The following is a 25,718-nucleotide window of genomic DNA, read 5'->3' on the forward strand; positions in this document are numbered from 1 at the left end:
TTGAACTTGTCCCCCTTTTTTTCCTTTTTTGCTCACCCTAATATAGTGCTTGAGGAAGTGAGTCTTGAAAGGGAATAAAATACACTGATTAGGAATTAGCCCACTGTATACGAAACACTGAAGGATAGGAGGTGGGAGGATAAACGCACTTGCCATTTGGTGCCTAATCCAGTGCTTTCACTGTTGCCAAAGGAAGTATGTTACTCACCACATTAGCTTGCTGGTTTTAATTCCAAGGTGTCTCTATGGGAAAAAAATAGCAACTGTTAAGTTTTGCTTTATTTTTCCCAGAAATATAACAATGACTGGTGGATAGGGCGACTTGTGAAAGAAGGATGCGAGGTCGGATTCATTCCAAGCCCGGTAAAATTGGAGAATATTAGACTACAACAGGAGCAGAAGATGAGGCAAGGAAGACTTTCAAGGTATAGCAAAGTCTCGATTACCCACCCTCCCTATTATCTACATTCACAGTTATCCCAAAACTGCCATCAAAGCCAGTTGTCGCTAGGCTATAACTCTGGGTTGGATGTTTTACTGGGCTGCACCCTTGGATTGGGGATTTTGCTTGAATTAGGGATTCAAATTTTACTAGGCTGCACCTTTGGGTCTAATAGGATCGACTTATAGGATCAGCTGATAACTTTTAGTATTTTCAGTCTTTACCTTGCAAACATCATTTTATTAATCTTGCTGATTTATTTTCCCTTCGAAATTTTATTTTAGTAAATCAGGTGGAAACTCCAGTTCTAGTTTAGGAGATGTAACAGGAACCAGGAGACCCACACCTCCTGCAACAGGTAAGTGCCAAACATCTATTTTTACACTCCCTTCTTGCTTGTTTTATAGTTAGAAGATCATTCTGTTTGTGAAGGCTGCTTCATCTCTTGACCACTTGTCATCGGCACTGCCCCACTCTTTTAGATTCCTGAGCAAACATTCCTGAGCCTCCATAAAACAAAAATACAAAATATTATCTCCGTTATTCAAGGTATAAAAAGGAATTGTAAAAGCTGCAATAATAAAATAAAATATAAAATGCTAGAAATACAAAGCGAGTCCAACAGCATCCGAAAAGGAAAGAAAATAAATATTTAGTGTACAGATTTGCCAGAATTCAGTTCAATGAAGAGTCTCGACCCAAAATGTTAAAGTTGCTCCTCTCTTTTTGAGAGGCTGAAGGAACTGCTGTGCATTTCTGGCATTTTCTGTCTCTACTGTGCACTCCTGGCCTGTGCTCTCCCTTTTTCCCGGCCCCCCACCACCACCCCCCACTCCACCACCCAACACAAAAAAAAAAAGTTCCCTCTCCTCTACCCAACACATCCGGCCTGACACACGACTTGTGACTGGGTGCCTTTCACTAAAAATAAGATGCCTCAGCAACAACCAGCTTGCTAAGGTTGAAGCTGCAGCAGGTATAGTGTCTGCCGTAACATCATCGCTACAGCAACCAGTATGCCGGCACTTTGGCTGACTGTTGTAGGAGTCTAGTCTGTCTGAAAGGTCCCCAAAATGAGGCAGCACCCTTTAAGATTTAATATTGTCTGGCAGCACAAGCAATAGACCCAGGCTGGTTGGCATGAGAATGGCCAAGCTTCAGGTTGCTGAATATTGGCAGTTCTTGGCTCAGTGGATGGAAGCCTGGCCAGTAGGGTTCTGTTTTGGGTTGGGGGAGTGGGGGGGGTGCTGGTTTGGTGGTGTTAGTGGGAGGAACTGACTCGCCCTAACTGTGCAATGAAATTAAATTTTGGGCTATTAGTGAGCAAATAATTAACATGTTACTATGATATTTAAAATAAGCAAATCAATACTCATGGACTGTGGGTTTTATTCCAGAAAGCCAGTTGGTGAAGGATAAAACTGGAGCCAATCTTTAAACACTTTTTTTATATTCATTTACACAATTGCACATTACAATGATACACCTCCTAACTCAACAACCACAGTTTCAATCAGCCTATTTATAAGGGGCTCAAGTGAATCATCAATTAATGCCCACTAGCTGCAAACAACTTAACACAATTAATACCCAGTTAACAAGTGGGATGACCTAGGAATACAATGAGCATTGTCAACAAGTATTACCACCAGTCATCAATCTTAACAGTTGGACTTGATGCGATCATGCCAATTTCTAACCAGTTGCAGGTGAAATTGGTTGTGTCGTCGAAGCCAATCACAGGATAGCTTTTACAGCAGGTCTAGGCCAGTTTGAGACCCACCGTTTTCAATGCCTGCTCGCAAAGGTGGCAAACCAGTATGTTGTAGCTAAAAGAGAATGAATGGTGTGAGTCATCTGCAAGGGGAGGATCAATGGAAACTAACTAAGTAAAACATTAAAAATAACTTGCATTGGCTCCTAACTTGATCTATTTTTTACTGTTTCTGAGTAGCAAGGTAAGATGGCTAAATCTTGACCCAGGCACCATGACCCATTTCAGAGTAGACACACTTTCATTGCTTTAATATCTTCAGATTTTAGTTTGATAAGAGTCTCTGGCCTCGCCTCTTTTCTTACTGTGTGTCTGTTGACCATTTCTTGACCTCAATTTTTGGTATTAATTGAGTTCAAATACCTTGGTTTTAATTCCCTGGAGCGAATGAGGCCCAGCAAGTGGTTGACCCATTTAGGAGCAGCAGCGATGAGGCCGAAGATCTCCTTGGGCGGGGTTTGGAGAGACGCACTTTGTCCTCCTGGCCACAAAAGGAAACTACAAAAACTTGAAAATAACTTGCCTTTCTTGGCCTTTTCCCAAGGCATTTGGCTTGGTGAAGTTGTCATCAGGGCTTCTCCGCCATGGTGTGGTTAAGATAGTAGTTAGATCCTGATGTGACCGGAATCTGAATTGCACTCGGCAGGATCGGGGCTGGGCATGGCATGGGTTGGTGGTGGGGGAGCAGTGGGTGTTATCCTGCTCCATTTCAGCTGGCCCTGCCTGGTTTCCATTAGATAGCTGGGAAGTGGGGGGAGGAGGTGGTGGGTGTTCTAACCCTTTTTTCCCCCTCCATCCCCTCAGATATCCACACTTTAGCTGTTACTGCCAAAATAAATTCTGGATATTAATGAATGAAATGAATGTTTTTTTTAATCTTTACTTCATGTTCATTGTTAACCCTTTCCCTAATTGCATGTAATGAGACAGAAACTCTCTGGTTGATTCTGATTTCAGTTTGCCTCTTGATTTGTGATGATTATTTTGTAATGTTGCTGAAATACTCTTTGAATTGCATTCATTGCTTTTCCTGCATCCAATTTTTCTTTTTTTGTTACTCTTCCTGTGTACTAATTTGTTTTTACTGATCTTTCTGTACCTGGGTTCATCCAATTCCTTTAGCTGTTTCGTAGTTCCTATTCTCTCGACCTTAGAAAATGATTCTCCATCTTTCTTGGATCTAAAGTGGATGATCTTGCACTTCACCCTATGAACTCCATCTCCTGCAGTTTTTGCAGGCTCACTTAATTTTTCTGTGTCTCTTTGTAACATTCTGATCCGATCTTCACAGCTTACTGTGCTTCTAATTCAGTGTCACCCGTAAACTTGGATATACAATTCTCCATCCTTCATCCAAGTCATTAATTATGTCAGATGAACAATGGGTTACAAGCAAGTCTCTCTTATTGGTTGAGATTGGCAATAGTAATGTCATTGGAAATCGAAGACTGTCTGTCGTCCATTTTCTGTCCTTTGTAGAGGAGACTGAGTGGATAGAGGCGTGTCCAGGGTGAGTAAAGGGCCAAATTAAAAAGGGACAGAGGGAGAATTCAAACAAAAAAATCATTTAAGAAATGGCATGCAGTACCTGTGAAATTTCTTCACTCCAAAGGGTTGTGAATATTTGGAATCCTCTACCCCAGGGAGCTGTAGATACTCAGTCGTTGAGTATATTCACAAGAGGCAGATATATGTTTGGGTATTACGGGATATAGGGATAGAGTGGGAAGGTAGAGTTGAAGTAGGAGATCAGCCATGATCTTGTTGAATGGCTGAGCAGGCTCAAAGGGCCAAATGGCCTACTCCTGCTCCTATTTCTTATGTTCTTGGAACTGTTAATGCCAAATATTATTCATTATCGACAGTGTGCAGTGATAACAATGATTCAGATACATTTCTGATGTACTGACAGACTTGTTGGATCTAGGAAGGTCACCTGACTTTTTTCCCTAAAGTGGACAGCTTAATTCAGTGGGCATTAAAAAAAATTTAAATCCTCGAACACCCAGAGTCCTTTTTGTTTTATATAGGCATGTGTTATTTGCTTCTGTATCCAGTGGTTATAAACTGTATTTTTCATTGTTGTTCAGGTTCCTGATGAATTTTCATCAAGAGCAAAGTAGATACCTGAACTCAAGCCAGTGTCCCACTCCCAAGCCCCCGATCTCTAGGTCTCAGAGGACAAGGGCAGCAGGTGCACAGGAACACACCAGCTCCAAGCCACATGCCATCCTGACTTAGAACTATATCACCGTCCTTCACTGTCACTGGGTCAAAATCCTGGAACTCCCTCCCTAACGACACCACATGGACTGCAGTGGTTCAAGAAGGCAGCTCACCACCACCTTCTCTAAGGCAATTAGGGATGGGAAATAAATGCCAGCCTTGCCAGAGACGGCCACATCCCATGAATCTTTTCTAACTCCCCCATCATGTCCCTGTTCTTTGAACTTAAACAAAGATGGCAAAACTTGGGTGAACCAAGGACCTGAATTACAGATAGGAGCAGATAACCAGTCGAATTATTTTCCCTTCCACTATTCGGGCTATTGGACCACTATATTTAGTTGTGTTAGTCATGTAACCACTTATAGAATGGAAGCCGTAACAAGGCATGAGAAATTAAGCCTTGCAATATTACTATGATTGATTGTACGCGCATCAAATATTTTTAATATTTGGGAGAATCAAGGTTTGTATTTTAAAGCTGTATTTCTTACACCCTTCACTGTATCTTAGTTTTAAAATGTTATATATTTCGCCCTCTGTTTTCCCATCCCGCTCCCCATTTATGTCCTCCCTCCCCTGAAGGTGTTGATTTGGTGCCACATGTAGTTCCACTGGCACGGGCAGCCCTCTAGTATCATCAAAGTAGCTTTCCATTACATGTAATGCTGGGCAACCAGTGGTTATTCGAGCATGGGAGGCGTCACTGTTGGCTCTGATCCCATCGCACCTTGCATCTGAGCACTTGCCTTCTCTAGCAGGGGTGGCTTGCTTGCCATGCACAGCAGAATGTTGTAGAGATATCCAAAGATTCACTTCCCTTCTCTCCCAGTGACAGTCATCTGTACGGAAACCAGTCCTTCAAGTAATCTAGACTTTTTCTACGCTATAACTCCGAAAGGTGTTGCTCAATCTTTCTATCTCTCTCCCTCTCCCCCCACCCATCTCCAAATTAAGGGTTACTCTTGACTAATTTGAATGCAACACCCTTCTGATGGTGCCATCTATCTGCTAGCTGCAGAAAACATGGTGAGGAGGTCATAACCCAGCTCCTGGTGGGACTGCACCCACTGATCAAGTTTGCACAGATTGGCACGTAAATTGCCAGGCTGCATCTGGGAGGCCACAAAGATGGCTGGTATGGGAAATGGAAACATTCACACTGTTGCAATAAAAAATTGCCCTTCTGAAGTTGTGGTTAAGGTATGTTGTTGGGCAGAGTAGAAGGAGCTGCACCTAACTTGAGTTAGGAGTACTTCATGCAAAGATTAACAGAAGTGTTCCATTCTAGAGCATGCTTATAAGTAGCATTGATGAACGCGATATTTGCTAACACTCATAGATTAAAAATAAAGTCTGGACTATTTAGTCACAACTGTGGAGTGCAACAGCCGAAATAAAAGCAAAATACTGCGGATGCTGGAAATCTGAAATAGAAGCAGAAAATTCTGGAAACGCTCAGCAGGTCAGGCAGCGTCTGTGGAGAAAGAAGCAGAGTTAACATTTCAGGTCTGTGACACTTCTTCAGAACTGGCAAAGGTTAGAAATGTAATAGGTTTTAAGCAAGTTAAGTGGGGGAGGGGGGGGAAGAACAAAAGGGATCGTGTGTGATAGGGCAGAGGACAGAAGAGATAAATTGACTAGGAGGTCAGGGGGCAAAGACAAATGGTCCCTTCTGTTCTTTCACCCCCACCCCCGCTTCACTTGCTTAAAACCTAATTCTTTTCTAACCTTTGCCAGTTCTGATGAAAGGTCACAGACCTGAAACGTTAACTCTGCTTCTCTCTCCACAGATGCTGCCAGACCTACTGAGTATTTCCAGCGCTTTCTGTTTTTATTTTATTCGTGCAACAGCTGCTTTGGTGTTGGCCTGCTTTTCCATTCCATTTTGGAGCTGCTGTTGATTTATATTTCCTTTCTTTCTCAGCCTTAGTTGCATTTCAACCCTGTGCTTCTTCCCCTTTACCAGGATATACGGACATGTCTAATTTAGCTTTTGATGTAGATGCCATTGACTTAGATGCAGAAGAGAGCGATTCCCAAACGAACCATCGGTCCCCTAAAACAAGCGTTAGCAGTGTAACGACTCCCCCGTCCAACGCGAAACGAATCCCATTTTTTAAGAAGGTAACGCCTTGTCAGTGCACACAGCTGCCTGATGCACGAACTAGCACACATCCCACTCAGTCTGCTGCTTACATGTCTCTGAGACTTGTCAATAACATGCATGCCTTGTTGTTTTTTCCTTGGGCTACCTTTCCACGCACACATGAGCAGCAAAGCAGAAGCAGAAATCGGTAAGTCTGTTTTTATGATTTCTGTATTTCATGTTAAGCCAGTGGGTTTTAGAATTTGAGTAGGAAAGTTATGATACCATGTGACACAGCATACCTCAAAACGTCGAACCTCTTAAAGAAGAAACAACTGTTAGAAGATACATACTTGTTATATCCTTCAGCCAGTCATGTGATCAATAACCATCATCTGCTTATGTCAGAGAGGAATAACTTGCATTTGCTTCTGCCGCAAAGAGCACTACATAGCGTGGTGAGAATTGTTTATTTAAAGATGTGTGAGGTTAACATTTAAAAGAATTCACTATTTTGTGTGGATGATATACACCCAAGTAAATTTCCTGTGGCATTGATGAATATAAAGTTGTTTTAATGTACAAGATGGGAATGGAGTTGAGTGACTTGGTCCAGTGAGCCACCTAGTGGCCAGAGTCTGTGTCTGTATTGTGACAGTTGACATACCAATATAGAATGGGGAATTGTTGACATAGGATTATACAATGACGAACATTGCCACAGAAATGTGACCATAGTTATGGCAACAGGCAAGAAGGTTTACAAACAGCAATTTCACACTGTGTGCCAGCTTTTTAATAATATGTAGAAATAGAGAGAGGGAACAATAGAAAAGTTAACTGGTAACTGGGAGTTTCAGATAACCGCATAAAGCACGAGACAGCTGAAAACAATCTGAACATTTGGATTGTAAACTGCTCGTAACCTCCCAGCTTTCTAAGTGTTCACTGATGCATTGGCGAGAAAGGCAATATGAGTAGCCAAAGAAGTGGGGCTGAGACATAGGAAGAGACTTCAGAGCTCATGTAACCTGATACATAACAGCTTTATGTGGCAAGAGAAGTTTTAAAAAAAGGAATGATACTGATTTGTAAAATTCTAGAACATTTATATGAAGATGTAAGCAGGTGATTTCACTTGGACTGCAAATGCTGAATTGTAGCAAAAGGATTTAAATTAATAAATCAAAAGTGATACCAAAATTTAGAAAATGGAAGTTGAACATACACCCAGTATGAGCAGTCAGAGTTGTTTCAATTAATTTATTTGTTAAGGATTTAAAAGGGAACCAGGACAGATTTATAAGGCTAGGAATAGAAGAACATAAGACTTAGGAGCTGGAGTAGGACATTTTCTCTTTCGAACCTGTTCTTTCAGTTCATGGCTGATTTTCCATTTCACGTCCACCTCCCCCACACTAACCTTGGCTGGAATTTTACAACCCCCAACATGAGTGGGCTGGTGGTGGGGGGGGGATAAAATTGAGTGGGAGGTGGGGTTGCCATTCCCGGCGCCTTCCCGCCCCCACTGCAATTTTACACCGTGCGGTGGCAAGAAACAGCCTGCCTGCCCCAGATTAATCAAGGCCCTTAAGTGGACAATTAACTGCCACTTAAGAGGGGCCTCCCGCCGCTGCCGGTATTTTGCCAGTGGGCAGTTCGGGCCCCCAGGACGCCACCCCCTTCTTGCAGGCTGGGAGGGGGCCTTCCTGATAGGACACCTTGTGCCGCCCACCCCCCCCCCCCCCCCCGAAGGCCCTCCACCCCACAGCCCAATCGTCCCCACTGCACAACACCGCTCCTGATGGCACTGCTGGGACCAAGAGCTGCTAGCCTGCTGATTTGGTCGGCAGCTCCGTTATGTGGGACTCCCTGTCTCGGAGAGGTGGAAGCCCTGCCCAAGACCAATTGAGGGTCTAGGGAGCGTAAAATCCTGGTGTGGCTTCCCAGGCCTGGCGAAGGCAGGTTCGCCCTGGCCAGTGGGCAGAGCCTCCCACACAACGGAAAATTCCAGCCCCTACTTCCCTTAATTCCATTAGTATCCAGAAATTTATCCATCTCTGTCTTGAATATGCTCAATGACTGAGGTCGCGAATTTCAAAGGTTCACAATCCTTTGAATGCAGAAATTTCTCTTCTCAATCCTAAATGGCTGACCCCTTATTCAGAGACTGTGACCCTAATTCTAGACTTCCCAGCCAGAGGAAACATCCTCCAAGCATCTACCCTGTCAGGTTCCTTAAGAGTTTATATGTTTTCATTTAGATCACCTCTCACTCTTCTAAATTCTGGGGAATTCCAATCCCTTTGTAATAAAGGCTAACGTACTATTTGCCTTCCTAATTGCTTAAAATAGTGTTACGATCCCCTGTGGAGACCACCAACAAACCAAAACACTCGAGTGCACCGATTTGACCCCAATTTAGGAAACCAAATCAGATGGACAAGATTTCACCTTTTATAAATTTTACTTTAACACTCAAATCAAAACTAACGTAAATTAAACATGAAGCAACAGAAATTACGTTCACACAGTTCTTCACAATTCTTAAGTTCCTCACGTAGATTTTTAGCTCCTTTCTTCAAGGATTTAGCTGCTGTTCTTCGACAGCAGCTCCTTCTCAATCCAAACTCCATGGGTGCTGTCTTCACCACAAGGCGCACTTCTCCAGAACCACCTCCAGCTCTGCTCATGACAGTTCTTGATGGTATGGATTTACCAGTCTTCCCTTTATCCGAGTTCTTCAGTGACGACCCGTGCACTGTATGGCTGGCTCTGGTTAGTTGGCTACTTTAAGTAACAGAAACAGCTCCTAGATTCAGTCTCCACTTCCTTTTGGTTGCCGGTGCTCCACTCCTGCCTGGTCTGGGGAGGGCTCTGTCTCCTTTTATCTGGTTCTAACCAGTGTTAGGTTCCCCGGAAACCTGAAGTTGTTTTTCCAGCTTCTGTTTCAGTTTTGCTTTGCATTTCTGTTTCAGTTTTTAGATTCCATTTTTTTTTGTTTTAATTGTTGTTTCCCTTTCAGTTAGGGTCTAAAGAACAAGCTTTGCAAATATGGATTCCATCACAATAGTCACAGCTATTTCTGGTTCCTGTGAGCCAGGCGGGGTGAAGTGCAGGAAGGGAGTTGTCTGAGGAGAGCAGTGAGAGGCAGAGACTCTGGTCGAATAGTGGAGATATGAGGACTAAATTTTGCTTGATTATCCTTGGCATTTATGAGGAACATTCCCTCATGGGATCAATTGCCTTGTGTAGCATACACAATGGGATTAATGGCATGCAGAACATGCAATTTTGATAGGTATTGTCATTTTGTCAACAAAGTTTTGAGGACTAACATATGAGCTATTAAAGTCCTTCATAAATTCTAAAGAAGACATGACAGTGAATTAAGTTGAAGGCAGTTAGACAATACTAGAAGTCCATGAACTTTGCCATAATCCTTAGTCGATATCTGAAACTCTCAGGTAGCTTTGTACACACTCAGTGATTGCTCATAAGAAATGTGCTATGAGCATCAGTGAGTTTAGCTTAATGAAATTGAATAAACTCTTTTGCCACCAAGTCCCCAGTCACAGTTCAATTCGGTCTCCCCAATGGCTCAGTTGTCGATTTGTAGGGTCTAGCATGGAACTGAGACAAACAGACCAGGAATGTCTCTGTGTTCAATCTGTGCTATGTCCGCTATATTTGGGTCAGTGCTCATTATCTGTGGAGAAGACGTTTGTCCAAAGATCTCTGGGCATTGGATGAGGAAAGGATCATGTTTGGCTTGACGGACCCCTGCCAGCTGAATAATCTATCAAAAGGGCGGCACAGTGGCGCAGTGGTTAGCACCGCAGCCTCACAGCTCCAGCGACCCGGGTTCAATTCTGGGTACTGCCTGTGTGGAGTTTGCAAGTTCTCCCTGTGTCTGCGTGGGTTTTCTCCGGGTGCTCCGGTTTCCTCCCACAAGCCAAAAGACTTGCAGGTTGGTAGGTAAATTGGCCATTATAAATTGCCACTAATATAGGTAGGTGGTAGGGAAATATAGGGACAGGTGGGGATGTGGTAGGAATATGGGATTAGTGTAGGATTAGTATAAATGGGTGGTTGATGGTCGGCACAGACTCGGTGGGCCGAAGGGCCTGTTTCAGTGCTGTACCTCTAAACTAAGATTCCTGCCCTGATGAAAAGATCAGACCGTGCATTTACCATGTGACAGAATGGTGTGCCCTTAAATTGGCATCCAACCAATCAGTGCCACAGCAATTCGATACCAATTTCAAATGGTTCAAAGTCAACTCCAATCCATTCTGAACGCTCATTGCGAAAGACTAGTAACAGGTTTAAGCGATTTCCACCGTCAGGGGTTTAATTTCCTCTAGGAGAACACTGGTTAACGCATCGCACAAAATTCCTGTCTTTTTTTGTTAAAATGGAGTATGAAGAGACTGTTCCCTACAAAGTGAGCCCTGAGGAAAGGAACCTTGTTTGTCTTTGGTCACTAGATGCATGCACAGCCCAGATAACTTCCATTATCATTTAGTTTTCAGATGAAATGTAGTGGGCCATATCCACTCTGGAAATTAGGAGGCAGGCTGGACTAAACCAACACCAAATCTGCCAGTTGTTTTCTATATTTGGCATCTTGTTCAGGGCAGATATTCAGTGCCTGAGCAAGTGTGATTGGAATGTAGAAATCACGGTTCAAAACAATTTGTAAGACACTGTTTTTAAAAAAAATATTTATAAAAATGTTTCTGTAGTTTGACTTTTTATTGAGCACAATTTATCAGTGTTTAAGAGTTGAGACAGTTTTTAAATAAGCAATGTATTTTAAAGCGGCACTGTCTATTTGGAATGAGGTTTGACAAACCTCCTTGTGTTTGGCAAACACTCTTGCTGGAATGCTTCACCGTGTGAATGCTTTATCATGTCTTTGCTTGTGCTCAGCAATAGTGATGCACTGCTTGTTTGGGGCTTGCTCGCTGGTGACAAAGACGGTGCCTCTTTAACATGTCAATTCTATTATTAAAAATGTAAAACAGTCATGCAGGCAAACCCATGTATGGAAGCTGGGACTGTCCACCTTGGAGCAGAGCAGGCTCAGGGGAGATTTTAATACAGGTATTTAAAATCATAAAGGGTTTTGTGGAGTAGATGGGGAGAAACTGGTTCCACTGGCAGAAGTGTCATTAACCAGAGGACACCAATTTAAGGTAATTGGTTAAAAAGCCGGGTTGGGGGTGGGTGGGAAGGTGGGTAGATGAGAGAGTTTTATTATTCAATGAGTTATTGTGATCTGGAAGGACGGTGGAAGCAGATTCAAGAGTAACTTTGAAAAGAGAATTTGCTAAGTACTTAAAAAGGAAAAAGAATTTCAGGTCTATGGGAAAAGAGCAGGGGGGTGGGATTAGTTCAGAGAGCCAGCACAGACACAATAGGCCGAATGGCCGCCTCCTGTGACGATTCTATGAATAATATGACCCTTATTTCTCCTAATGCTTTATCTGGCTTTCTGTTTCCCCCTGCGCAGCAAGAGAATGTGCCTCCCTATGATGTAGTGCCATCCATGAGACCAATCATACTAGTGGGTCCATCTCTAAAAGGTTATGAGGTAAGTGGCATCTTTCCCACATGGACCTGCTTCACAAAATAACACTCAAATTTAACGGGTTATTGCTGCTGGCATCGAGCATCACGTGTTTTGAGCACATACTGTGGCACAGTGGGTAGCCCTCATACATCTGAGTCAGAAGGTTGTGGGTTCAAATCCCACTTGCAAAATTCAGGCTGACACTCCCAATGTAGTACCGAGAGAATGCTGCACTGTTAGAGGTGCTGTCTTTCAGATGAGGCATCTGCTCGCTCAGGTGAATGTCGAAGATCCCTTGGTGCAATTTGAAGAAAGACTTATACTCCATATCCTGGCCAATAGCTATTCCTCAATTAACATCACTAAAACTGGACATTATCTGCTGTTTGTGGGATCTTGCTGTGTAATTTGGCTGCCGCGTTTCCTACATTACAATGGTGACTACACTTCTTAATTGGCTGTAAAGTGCTTTAGGACATCCTGGACTTGTGAAAGGTGCTATTTAAATGCAAGTTCTTCATTTCTTTCTGTTTTGCGTTTGTTCATGCCAGGAAGAGTTTCTGACCACTAATGTTTGTGCACGGATAATCTTGCAGGCCGTGAATTGACCACGTTGAGCTCCGTGCCTGAATTCCCAACATGCAAACCAGTTGTGTGAAGCTCTGCCTGAGGAGTGCTAACTCGGGAAAATTCACCCCAGCAACTAACACAGGAACCTCGCTTTCAAATGCTGAGAAAAATAAATGTCCTTCAATTGTTTTTGTTTCCATGTAGGTGACGGATATGATGCAGAAAGCTCTATTTGACTTTTTGAAGCACAAGTTTGACGGAAGGTAGGGAGTGATGAAAGCAAACTTTAGTCCCATGTATTTTTTTTTATTTACATTATATATTTTCTGTGGGTGTGCAGGAATATGCTGGTTCATCTTGTGCCTACCTTCCAGCGATCGACAAGAATGCTTAGTCCAGTGGGTAACTGAACTCTATGGCCCAGTTTCAATCCCAGCTTATGCTAAGTCAGTTCACCTCAGCTAGGACGAAGGTGGCAGCATTAAAACTGCCTCAGTGCCCAGAGTTTCCCATGTCCTGGCTGCTATCCAGTGACTCCCTCACCTCCCACTGCATATGCATTGGGTGAGGACAGGACCTGATGTGATGCCCCATGTGTTGGAAAAGTCTTTTACAGTTGATGCATGAATAATGATCACCTGGGCGAGGTGATTGAGTTTTTTGAGGAAGTGACAAAGATGATTGATGAAGGAAGGACAGTGGATGTTGTCTATATGGACTTCAGTAAAGCCTTTAACAAGGTCTCTCATGGCAGACTGATACAAAAGGTGAAGTCACATGGGATCAGAGGTGAGCTGGCAAGATGGATACAGAACTGGCTCAGTCATAGAAGACAGTGGGTAACAGTGGAAGGGTGCTTTTCTGAATGGGGGGATGTGACTAGTGGTGTTCCGCAGGGATCAGTGCTGGGACCTTTGCTGTTTGTAGTTTATATAAATGATTTGGAGGAAAATGTAGCTGGTCTGATTAGTAAGTTTGCAGATGACACAAAGGTTGGTGGAGTTGCGGATAGTGTTGAGGATTGTCAGAGGATACAGCAGGATATAGATCGGTTGGAGACTTGGGCGGAGAAATGGCAGATGGAGTTTAATCCGGACAAATGTGAGGTAATGCATCGTGGAAGGTCTAATGCAGGTGGGAAGTATACAGTAAATGGCAGAACCCTTAGGAGTATTGACAGGCAGAGAGATCTGGGCGTACAGGTCCACAGGTCACTGAAAGTGGCAACGCAGGTGGATAAGGTAGTCAAGAAGGCATACGGCATGCTTGCCTTCATCGGTTGGGGCATAGAGTATAAAAATTGGCAAGTCATGCTGCAGCTGTACAGAACTTTAGTTAGGCCACACTTAGAATATTGCGTGCAATTCTGGTTGCCACACTACCAGAAGGACGTGGAGGCTTTGGAGAGGGTACAGAGGACGTTGACCAGGATGTTGCCTGGTCTGGAGGGCATTAGCTATGAGGAGAGGTTGGAAAAACTTGGATTGTTTTCACTGGAACGACGGAGGTGGAGGGGCGACATGATAGAGGTTTACAAAGTTATGAGAGGCATGGACAGAGTGGATAGTCAGAAGCTTTTTCCCAAGGTGGAAGAGTCAGTTACTAGGAGACATAGGTTTAAGGTGAGAGGGGCAAAGTTTAGAGGGGATATGCGAGGCAAGTTTTTTACACAGAGGGTGGTGAGTGCCTGGAACTTGCTGCCAGGGGAGGTGGTGGAAGTAGGTATGATAGCGACGTTTAAGAGGCATCTTGACAAATACATGAATAGGATGGGAATAGAGGGATACGGTCCCCGGAAGTGCAGAAGGTTTTAGTTTAGGCAGGCATCAAGATCGGCGCAGGCTTGAATGGCCTGTTCCTGTGCTGTACTGTGTTCTTAGTTCTTTGTACTAGAGTGCAACTGGTGACTGTAAATCCCACGTAGAAAGGCATCAGTTTGTTCAGGAAGGGAAGGAAAGAAAAATTGACCAGAACAAAACAAATAGAAATAAATAAGTAGGGAATGCAAAAAGATGAGGATTCATCATTTGAGCGCTCTGAAGGTGAGGCCAGTGGAAGACCAGGGTGGTAACACAAGTTGAATTCAGCCCCTCACCTGGGAGTTAAACCAAAATTCTCCCAGAGAAAGGCCAGAGGATGGTAGAGAGTAAAACTCTCAGAATTTCCGAATGGGAGCCCGGAGGGAACCTGAGAATTGAACTCAAGGTGGCCTCTGACCAGGAGAGAGCTTTACCATTGAACAGGCTGGTGGGCTTTTCTCTAGAAAATAAAAGACTGAGGGGTGACCTGATAATGTTACATAATGTACTGTCCAGTATGAAGCTGTCTTACAGACCAGCAGTGTCCCAAGGCTCTGTTGTGGATTGTTCTGTGTTAGCTCATTTTACATGGGGGAGGGGGAGGGCTGAAGGTAGGAGTATTAGCGTTGGCCTCAGTGCCCTCTGGGTTAAGGAGGGGATAAAATCAGGCAGAGTTCCTGGTCCTGATTGCCCTCTAATGACACCTGTTGGAAAGTGCAGTGCATATGTCAATGCATATCAGCCCAGGGCAGGATCAGGCTTGATTTGTGATGCCCCCTGTTGTTAAATAGCTGACACAATCTAGCCTCACATGAAGAATGGCCACTTGGGTGAGTTACCAGAGAGTGGCTGAAATTGTAGACCAAGCAAATCAGTGCCATCAGGAGAGATGGAGGAAAAAAAAAGTTTTTGTGACAGGGAAGATTCAGCAACTCTGTTTTTGCAGGAGAACAGAGCAATAATCCTACTTTAAATGTGCAGCAATCCATCAAAGGTGCAACCCTTGAGAAGCATGCCCCTAATGGTCAGCAGAACAGCACAATAATATGCGACAACCTCGCAGGGAAATGCAGACTGTGCCAGAGCTTTTAGTGAGAAGGCTGCAAGTAACCCTGCTTTCTGTTGACAGAATATCAATCACACGAGTTACTGCCGACATCTCGCTGGCCAAACGATCAGTGCTGAACAACCCCAGTAAACACACAATAATCGAACGCTCCAGCACTCGCTCCAGCCTGGGTGAGTAACTCTCTTACTTAAGTATGACGTGGATTTCTGTCCTTAAAAGAACAACACTGCAGCTTTTCACAGTATATTTTCATTTCAACCTTATGGCAGCCTCCCTGCCCCTGTAGAGCAGCCCTCCAAATGATGAGCAAGTAGCAGGCGGATCGGGTAATCAGAGAACACCCTGATTTGATAATTGGCCAAAGAACCAGAAAGGAGATGAGAAATGTTTTTACACAGTGAGTTGTAATTTGGAATGCACTGCCTGAAAGGCTGGTGGAAGCAGATTCAATAATAACTTTCAAAAGGAATTGGATTATATACTTAAAGGAAAAAATTGCAGGGCTATGGGGAAAGAGCAGAGGGAGTGGGACTAATTTCAGAGCTAGCACCAGTATGATGGGCCAAAAGGTGCCTCTTGTGCTAGATTATTCTATGATTCTAAGCCTGGGTTGCACAGGGATTGTCCATACAGTGTTTCACTGAGTCACTGTAGCACAATGGTCATTGAAATGTCCTGGTTTGATTCTAGAGCTTGCCTATAGGTTCCACTGTGTGACCATGTTTGCCCCTTCTCCACAGGACTGGCATCCACTGTTCACACTGCTTGTTACTGACATTTTTTGAAGAATGTTATTTGTTGGCTACACTGTTTGGTAAAATTGTGTTAACCTTCAATTAGGAGCCACAATGTGTGGAAGCATAACGTTGCCATGGGAAATATTATATGGTGAAAGTGTTGAGAAATGACTTTTAGTTTTAGTGTTAATGGCTCCATGTGATTGGATTGAACAGTGCAGCTGATATGTTTAGTTTAGAGATACAGCACTGAAACAGGCCCTTCGGCCCACCGGGTCTGTGCCGACCATCAACCACCCATTTATACTAATGCTGCACTAATCCCATATTCCTACCACATCCCCACCTGTCCCTATATTTCCCTACCACCTACCTACACTAGGGGCAATTGCTAATGGCTAATTTACCTATCAACCTGCAAGTCTTTGGCATGTGGGAGGAAACCGGAGCACCCGGAGGAAACCCACGCAAACACAGGGAGAACTTGCAAACTCCACACAGGCAGTACCCAGAATTGAACCCGGGTCACTGGAGCTGTGAGGCTGCGGTGCTAACCACTGCGCCACTGTGCCACCCACTGTTGCTGCTGTGTCCCATACTTATGATTTAGGACTCAGTCCCTCTGACTCTGTGACTCTTACTGTTAACTTGTATTCAAGAAAGAAACAGCAACAGGTTTCCTTCCAGCACATATGAAGAATGTTGGAGGATAGCAGAGTAGACAACGCCACTTAAAGCCTGGACGAGGTATTACTGGCTGTTCTGTCACTGGCAGAATGGCCAATAAGCTCCCAAAAGCAAGATGTTCTCACTAACTTTTTTTTAAAAGTTAAAATGAAACGTGCAAAAGTCACAGTCACTGCTTTCAGATTACAAATATAACCTTCCTCCTTTATTTCTTGAATTTTTCACTGGATTTCAGGTACATGCTTAAAACTATTGCTGCCTGTTTGTGTGTGTACATGTGACTGATCAAGGCAGGAAATTGGAGAGTCAAATAGCATTAGCATCTTTGGCTGCTGTGAGAGATTGCCTACTCTGCAAAGCTAATAGTGGTAGTTAGATTTAACTGTTTATTTCACATTGTCCAAGTAAAGTTAGAAAATAATTAAAACTGGAAGGAAAGTCTAGGAGAATTATTTTTTGTACAAAATACTTTCCCTCCCTCCCCCCCCCCACATTGTCAATTTAAGAAAGATCTAGTTTCTTGTTTGTTAAAAAAACTTCAAATTTCCTATCTGAATAGTGATTTGCCATGTGAAATTTCCAGGCAGCTCTGGTTATATCACTGATGGGGAGGAGCTTTGAGACTCCTCTAGACTCTGTTGATTGCTTTGAGGGCGCATCTTCTGACCACCCTCAGTTTACTCCAAGCTAGCACATCCTGTGAAAGGATGCTATTAACTTGGGTGCAGTTTATTAACAAAGAATCTTTAAATAGAGTACTGTTGATATATTTTTACTTCGCCATTAAGTGTAATAACTACTGATCTACCAGCAATTATTAGTTGGATCCATCTATATTAAAAGTTTTGCTTCTAGCATGTTCCAGCTACATTTGCAACTCTGAGGTGTAATGGTTGAAAAGTTTTTTCTTTTAAAAGAAGGGATCTGGATAGGCAGTAATTTTATGCACGTTTCTTGTGAACTAAGGCCTGAAATTTACAAGTCGTTGTCAATCTATAAAATTCCCCCCTCAGAAGGATTTGATTTTGGGATGTGACTGTTTGCAGCAATTAGGCTTTATTGTCTTAAAGAGACAGGTCAGGTTTTTAAAAACAATGGAATCTTAACAGAATATTGCATCATGCGTTAAATGTTACACAGTTTTATTAAAACAATAACGTTGTATCATCCAACATACCATTAGCAACAATACAGCAGATCTGATGGTGTACTAGAAAAGAACACTGACTCACATGTATTTCACTATCATTAATAAGGTCTTAAATGCTCTTCCTCCACCCTGTATACCCACTGTGCTGAAATGTTTAAGAAAGTTAATCATAGCAAAAACGCCCTAGAGGTAGCAAACCCCGCAACGTCTCACATAGTTCTAACAGTTACTGTTATCCTTTAGGAGAAGCGTCCGCTTCATTCAGACACGGTTACTTCTGATTCCAACTGTTCTGCCTTCTTTCTGATGAGACATTAAAACCACATCCCTTTGCGCCTGTTTAGGTGGAAAGCTCTACCACCTTGTGTATCTGAACTTCCAACAAGCATCTGATTAACTTTCCGTATGTGAGACAATGAATTAAACTGGAAGATGGGGGGATTCAGGGTAAATCTTGGGCATGGATGAAAAGCTCGCTGAAGGGTGAAAAAGCAGAGTGAGTGAGGTTGTGATGGAGGGGGGGAGGTGGGGAATGCTTAAGTGAGATGCCTTGAAGGTCATATTTGGGGTGACTGTTGCTTTTAATTTACTCCAATGATTTAGATTCAGAAACACAATGTGGGAGCTTGCTGTGCACAAATTGGCTGCCATGTTTCCTACATTGCAACAGTGACTACACTTCTGAAGTACATCATTGGCTGTAAAACACTTGGGACATCCTGAGGCTGTGAAAGGTGCTATAGAAATGCAAGTCTGTCTGTCTTCAAACTGGTCAAATGACAACAAACTAGAAGAAACGGTCAATTTGCAGGAAGCAGATTTTTAAAAATTCTTTCATGGGATGTGTGCATCATTGTTAAGGCCAGCATTTATTGCACATCCCCCATTTCCCTTGACATTTCAGTGGCTTGCGAGGCCGTTTCAGAGGGTAGTTAAGAGTCAATCACAATGCTGTGGGTCTGGAATCACATGTAGACCAGACCAGGTAAGGACAGCAGATTTCTTTCCCTGAAGGATATTAGTGATGGTTTTTCATGACAATTGATAGTTTTATGGCACTATTACTGAGATTAGCTTTCAATTCCAGATTTTTATTAATTAATTGAATTTAAATTCCACCAGCTGCCATGGTGGGATTTGAACCCATGTCCCTAAGGCATTAGCTTGGGCCTCTGGATTACTACTTCAGTGACATTACCAACACACCCTGTCTCCCCTACAAAATGAAGCTACAAAATAAGTTGAGCATAAATATGCAAGTGAACAGACAGACAGCTGGATGAAGTTTGCTGTACTCAGGAAGGAAAACTGGTGAATGGTGTTAAAATAGTTCAGAATGAAAGGAAGAGATTTTGGAGTCTTTGTAAACTTGATACTCTATGTCCCATTGCTGCAGAGCAGGAATTAACAAGTTAAATGGAATGCTGTACCGTGTCATCAGTACAGTGGAGTATAAGTCACAGGAAGCCATGCTCAAATCATTGGGCAACGTAGTCACACCATCAGGTCAGCAAAATAGGGAAACATTCAAGCACAGGAGGTATTGTGGAGAAGAGCCACATGGTTGATTCCTAACGTTAAAGGTCTTTGTTTTGAAGAAGGTTTGGAGAAACCTGGGGTTTCTCAGTGTCCCAGATTTATCTTGTCTGTATTAAATGTTCTACTCTTTCCTTTCGTACATCTAATTGACTGCTTGTGATGGAGCGATCACTTATCTACAATGATGACCTGCTATCAAATCCAACAGAAATAAAGACTTACACTTACAGCAGCGAGATCTCCATGCCGAAGCCAGCTCCCAGAGCTGGCCACTTAGATAGCTTTCACATCGTTGTTCCAGTTGTTACTTGTAATAAATGTTTTTTTTTCTTCATTCTCTTATTTGTCAATGTGATGGCCCCAAGTGAGTTTCAAGAGGACGATCCAGAATGGCATCAGGAGCAGAGCTTGATGGGGGATCTTGCTTCATTTGTCAATCACTTTTCAAGAACTTGACCGAGACATTATGTTGCATTCCTTCATTTCCTGTGCTGTTTCATCACCTCCACACCATGTAATACAATAATCGCTAAATTTCAAAGAAAATTCAACTTTAAAAGATGCCCCTACGGTATTTAATAACCACATATACATATCGCATGTGCCTCAGTTCCCTATCATTGATCTTAGATCCTTTCTCCCTCCGCTGCTCTGTTGAACCAGCACAGGCATGAGCAGTTAGTACCCAACTTCATGAGCGAGAGGAACAAAAATTCAGACAGAGGAGCATAACGACGAGTGTCTGGCAGAGAGATTTTTTGATATTTCGCAGCTATGAAACATGCTGCGAGATCTTTGTGCACTGGTCTTTTAGCTTATTTTCTGCCTGTGTTTTTTTTTATTGTTGAGCTAACCATGGAGAGGGAACGTGAGTGTTGGGAAAGGGAATATGTACATCGCACACAGTGAGGGGTAGTATAACGAGTCCTTGCAGCGGAAGAGGAGCCTTGCCCACTCCCCACCCCTCGCTCGCCTTCTGGTAACTCATACCAGCAATTCAGACGTGTGCTGTGACTTTTTTTTTCTGGCCAGTAGACTGGTGAGTTCGCCAGGAGCCCAAAAGCAGAGGACTACCCTATCCAATGGAAAGCTCTTTCAAAGAGCCAGCATAGCTGCGATGGACTGAATGGCCTGTTCCATGCAGTATCATTTAGATTCTATATTTTTCCTTTAAAAAAAAAATTGATGAAGTGACCAAAACTAAGTTCATGAATTTGGAAAATAATGCTAATGACAAATAAACTCAGGTAAAAATTAAAGTACAAAACTTATCTAAATAAGATTTCAGTTTCTCCCTTAACTGCAACAACAACTACTTGCATTTATATAGCACCTTTTAGTGTAATAAAAATGTCCCAAGGCATTTCACAAGACTGTTATCAAATTAATTTGACACCAAGTCTCAAGGCGATACTAGGGCAGATGACCAAAAGCTTGGTCAAAGAGATAGGGTTTTAGGAAGTATCTTACAGGAGGAAAGAGATGACAAGTTTTAGGGAGGGAATGTGGAGGTTGTTTAGGGAGCACTTGCTGCGACTGCTGGATAGGTTTGTCCCGATAAGGCAAGGAAGGGATGGTAGGGTGAAGGAACCTTGGATGACGAGATGTGGAACAGCTAGTCAAGAGGAAGAAGGAAGCTTACTTAAGGTTGAGGAAGCAAGGGTCAGACAGGGCTCTAGAGGTTTACAAGGTAGCCAGGAAGGAACTGAAGAATGGACTTAGGAGAGCTTGAAGGGGACATGAAAAAGTCTTGGCGGGTAGGATTAAGGAAAATCCCAAGGCATTCTACACTTATGTGAGTAACAAGAGGATGGCCAGAGTGAGGGTAGGGCTGATCAGGGGTAGTGGAGGGAACTTGTGCCTGGAGTCGGAGGAGATAGGGGAGGTCCTAAATGAATACTTTGCTTCAGTATTCACTAGTGAGAGGGACCTTGTCGTTTGTGAGGACAGCGCGAAACAGGCTGATAAGCTCGAACAGGTTGATGTTAAGAAGGGGGATGTGCTGGAAATTTTGAAAGACATGAGGATAGATAAGTCCCCGGGGCCAGACGGGATATATCCAAGGATATTACGGGAAGCGAGGGAAGAGATTGCCGCGCCTTTGGCGATGATCTTTGCGTCCTCACTGTCCACTGGAGTAGTACCAGATGATTGGAGGGTGGCAAATGTTATTCCCTTGTTCAAGAAAGGGAATAGGGATAACCCTGGAAATTACAGACCAGTCAATCTTACGTCGGTGGTGGGCAAATTATTGGAGAGGATTCTGAGAGACAGGATTTATGATTATTTGGAAAAGCATAGTTTGATTAGAGATAGTCAGCATGGCTTTGTGAGGGGCAGGTAATGCCTCACAAGCCTTATTGAATTCTTTGAGGATGTGACAAAACACATTGATGAAGGAAGAACAGTGGATGTGGTGTATATGGATTTTAGCAAGGCGTTTGATAAGGTTCCCCATGGTAGGCTCATTCATAAAGTAAGGAGGCATGGGATACAGGGAAATTTGGCTGTTTGGATACAAAATTGGCTGGCCCATAGAAAGAGGATGGTAGTAGATGGAAAGTATTCAGCCTGGAGCTCGGTGACCAGTGGTGTTCCGCAGGGATCTGTTCTGGGACCTCTGCTCTTTGTGATTTTTATAAATGACTTGGATGAGGAAGTGGAAAGCTGGGTTAGTAAGTTTGCCGATGACACAAAGGTTGCTGGAGTTGTGGATAGTGTGGAGGGCTGTTGTAGGTTGCAACGGGACATTGACAGGATGCAGAGCTGGGCTGAGAAGTGGCAGATGGAGTTCAACCTGGAAAAGTGTGAAGTGATTCATTTTGGAAGGTCGAATTTGAATGCAGAATACAGGCTTAAAGACAGGATTCTTGGCAGTGTGGAGGAACAGAGGGATCTTGGGGTCCACATCCATAGATCCCTCAAAGTTGCCACCCAAGTTGATAGGGTTGTTAAGAAGGCGTATGGTATGTTGGCTTTCATTAACAGGGGGATTGAGTTTAAGAGCCGCGAGGTTATGCTGCAGCTCTATAAAGCCCTGGTTAGACCACACTTGGAATATTGTGTTCAGTTCTGGTCGCCTCATTATAAGAAGGATGTGGAAGCTTTAGAGAGGGTGCAGAGGAGATTTACCAGGATGCTGCCTGGACTGGAGGGCATGTCTTATGAAGAAAGGTTGAGGGAGCTAGGGCTTTTCTCATTGGAACGAAGAAGGATGAGAGGTGACTTGATAGATGTGTACAAGATGATGAGAGGCATAGATGGAGTGGATAGCCAGAGACTTTTTTTCCCAGGGCAGAAAGGGCTATCACCAGGGGGCATAATTTTAAGGTGATTGGAGGAAGGTTTCGGGGAGATGTCAGAGGTAGGTTCTTTACACAGAGAGTGGTGGGTATGTGGAATGCACTGCCAGCGGTGGTAGTAGAAGCAGATACATTAGGGACGTTTAAGCGACTCTTGGATAGGTACATGGATGATAGTAGAATGAAGGGTATGTAGGTAGTTTGATCTTAGAGTGTGTTAAAGGGTTGGCACAACATCGTGGGCCGAAGGGCCTGTACTGTTCTATGTTCTATGAATGCCAGAGCTTAGGGCTTTGGCAGCTGAAAGCAGGGCCACCAGCGTCTGAGTGGGGATACTCGAGGCCAGAGTTAGAGGAGCATAGATATCTCCAAGGGTTGTGGGGCTGGAGGTGGATACAGAGACAGGGAGGGGGAAATCATCGAAAGACTTGAAAATGAGGGCGAGAATTGTAAGGTGGAGGCGTTTCTTGTCCGGGAGCCTATGTAGCTCAGTCAGTACAGGGGTTATGGGTGAATGGATCTTGGTGTGAGTTGGGACATGGGCAGCAGAGTTTTGGATGACCTCAAGTTCACGGAGGGTAGAACGTGGGAGGGCAGCCAGGTGTGCATTGGAATAGTCAAGTCTAGAGATAACAAACACATGGATGTGGGTTTCAGACGGAGATGAGCTGAGGCAGGGGCAGAGTTGGGTGATGTTATGGAGGTGGAAATGGGTGGTCCTTTTTATGGCGTGGATGCTCATCTCAGGTCACATTCAACACCAAGGTTGCAAAGTTTGATTCATGCTCAGACAGTTGCCAGGGAGAGGGACGGCGTCAGTGGCTAGAGAACAGAATTTGTACTGAGGACAAAAGACAATGGCTTTGGTCTTTCCAATATTTATTTCAACACAAAGCCTGAGGTTGTCACATGCAACTTAGTGTCTAGAATCTATTGCTGATAATTCAAGGTTTTCTTGCACAATTAAAAGAATTAAACAATGTAAATAAAATGGCAACTTTAAAAAAAAGTGCAAAAACAAATTTGCATTATCTGATAGTTCAAATTCACTGAATTCAAGATAAGAACAGAAGATTGTTTAAAAATAGAAAATGTTGGAAATACACAACACGTTCTGAGCAAAGTCAGGTTAACGCAGGATTCATTGTTGCTCTCTATCTAATCACAGTCAAAAAAATTGAGGCCTTTGTATTTTGTTCCAAGGTCATAATAAAATTAATAATACAGTAATTATAATCTTCATTAACCTACTCGAATACTGATAAATTCTAATCTGAATTTTAATAAATATTTCTGTGCAGCATGCTTTGAACATATTAAACTGACTGTCTTGGATTTTTCTCTCTCATTCTCTCACTCGATCACTACTCTCCTTCCTCCTCAGATGTTCTGGGTATGTATATATTACCATAACATGTAACCCATTTCATTATTCTGTGTCTCACCTGTGTGTGCGTGTGTGTCGAGTTGCTTATCCCTTGCACTCGGTTCCAACTTAGGGCTATGGAAAGTAACCACTCTCCTGGGATCTCAATTCAAACCAGAACTTGGCTTCTCCTTGTCAAGTTGTCCATTAGACTGCGAATGAGAAAACAATGCAAGAAACATAGGTGGTTTCAAACTCTTCATGCATGCTTCCCCCTTGCTTTCAGCTGGAGAATGCCCTTGACTATCAAGCAGTAGGATACATAGGACATCTGTTATACCAATGCCAGGGCTTGCAGTGGGTATTAAAGACACTTGGGCTACTCTCCAGGGCTTTAGGGAAATCATATATAGAGAAAGTGATATATTTCATTCTGAAACTAAGGTCTTAAATCTAAACAAAGGAAACTATGAAGGTATGAGGGGCAAGTTGGCTGTGAAGGACTGAGAAAATACACTAAAAGATTTGATGGTAGACAGGCTCTGCCTAGTGTTTGCAGAAGTATTACATGGTCTACAACAAATCTACATTCCTCTAAAGATACAAAAACCCAAAAGGAAAGATGAATCAACCGTGGCTAACAAAAGAAGTTAAATGCTGCATTTGATCAAAGGAAGTGGCTTATAAGGATGCCAGAAAAAGTGGTAAACCCAAGGATTTGGAGCAATTTAGAATCCAGCAAAGGATGACCAAGAAACGGATAAAGAAAGGGAAAAGAGAATATAAACCCAAACTAGCAAGAAACATAAAGGTTGACTGTAAAAGCTTCTTTAGGTATGTGAAAAGGAAAAGATTAGCAAGGACAAATGTGCATCCATTACAGGTGGAGACAGGAGAATTTATAATGGAGAATAGCGAAATGGCAGAGAAACTCAACAATTACTTTGTGTCTGTCTTCACGGGGAAGATGCAGAAAATCTCCCAGAAATACTTGGGAGCCAAGGGACTTGTGAAAACAAGGAACTAAAAGAAATCCGTATTAATAAAGAGGCGGTACTGGAAACTAACTGGATTGAAGGTTGATAAATCCCCTGGACCAGATGAGCTACATCCCAGAGTGTTGAAGGAGGTGGCTATAGAGATAGTGGATGCATTGGTGTTTATCTTTCAAAATTCTATAGATTCTGGAAAGGTTCCTGCAGACTAGAAAGTAGCAAATGTAACCCCACTATTTAAGAAAGGAGGGAGAGAGAAAACAGGGAACTACAGACCTGTTAGTTTGACGTCGGTATTAGGGAAAATGTTTGAATCTATTATAAAGGATATGATAACTAGACACTTAGAAAATAATGATATGATTAGGCAGAGTCAACATAAATTTATGAAAGGG

At 43.1% G+C, this 25,718-nt stretch overlaps 2 protein-coding genes across 2 annotated transcripts in view; one reads left to right on the top strand and one right to left on the bottom strand.

Annotated features, from left to right (window-relative positions):
• rpl19 (ribosomal protein L19) overlaps positions 1-25,718 on the bottom strand; it is a 431,812-nt gene that overhangs the window by 302,211 nt on the left and 103,883 nt on the right. The gene's annotated exons all lie outside the window — the stretch shown is intronic.
• The window catches only part of cacnb1 (calcium channel, voltage-dependent, beta 1 subunit), a 262,363-nt gene that overhangs the window by 213,883 nt on the left and 22,762 nt on the right, over positions 1-25,718 (top strand). Inside the window, exons 5-10 of the mRNA XM_068013537.1 lie at positions 292-425; positions 727-800; positions 6,412-6,569; positions 12,050-12,130; positions 12,884-12,942; positions 15,608-15,717. Coding sequence (XP_067869638.1) covers positions 292-425; positions 727-800; positions 6,412-6,569; positions 12,050-12,130; positions 12,884-12,942; positions 15,608-15,717 — 616 coding nt within the window. The remainder of the gene's footprint in view (positions 1-291; positions 426-726; positions 801-6,411; positions 6,570-12,049; positions 12,131-12,883; positions 12,943-15,607; positions 15,718-25,718) is intronic.

Source organism: Heterodontus francisci, chromosome 33, assembly GCF_036365525.1.
Source record: "Heterodontus francisci isolate sHetFra1 chromosome 33, sHetFra1.hap1, whole genome shotgun sequence".
Taxonomy (NCBI): Eukaryota; Metazoa; Chordata; class Chondrichthyes; order Heterodontiformes; family Heterodontidae; genus Heterodontus; species Heterodontus francisci.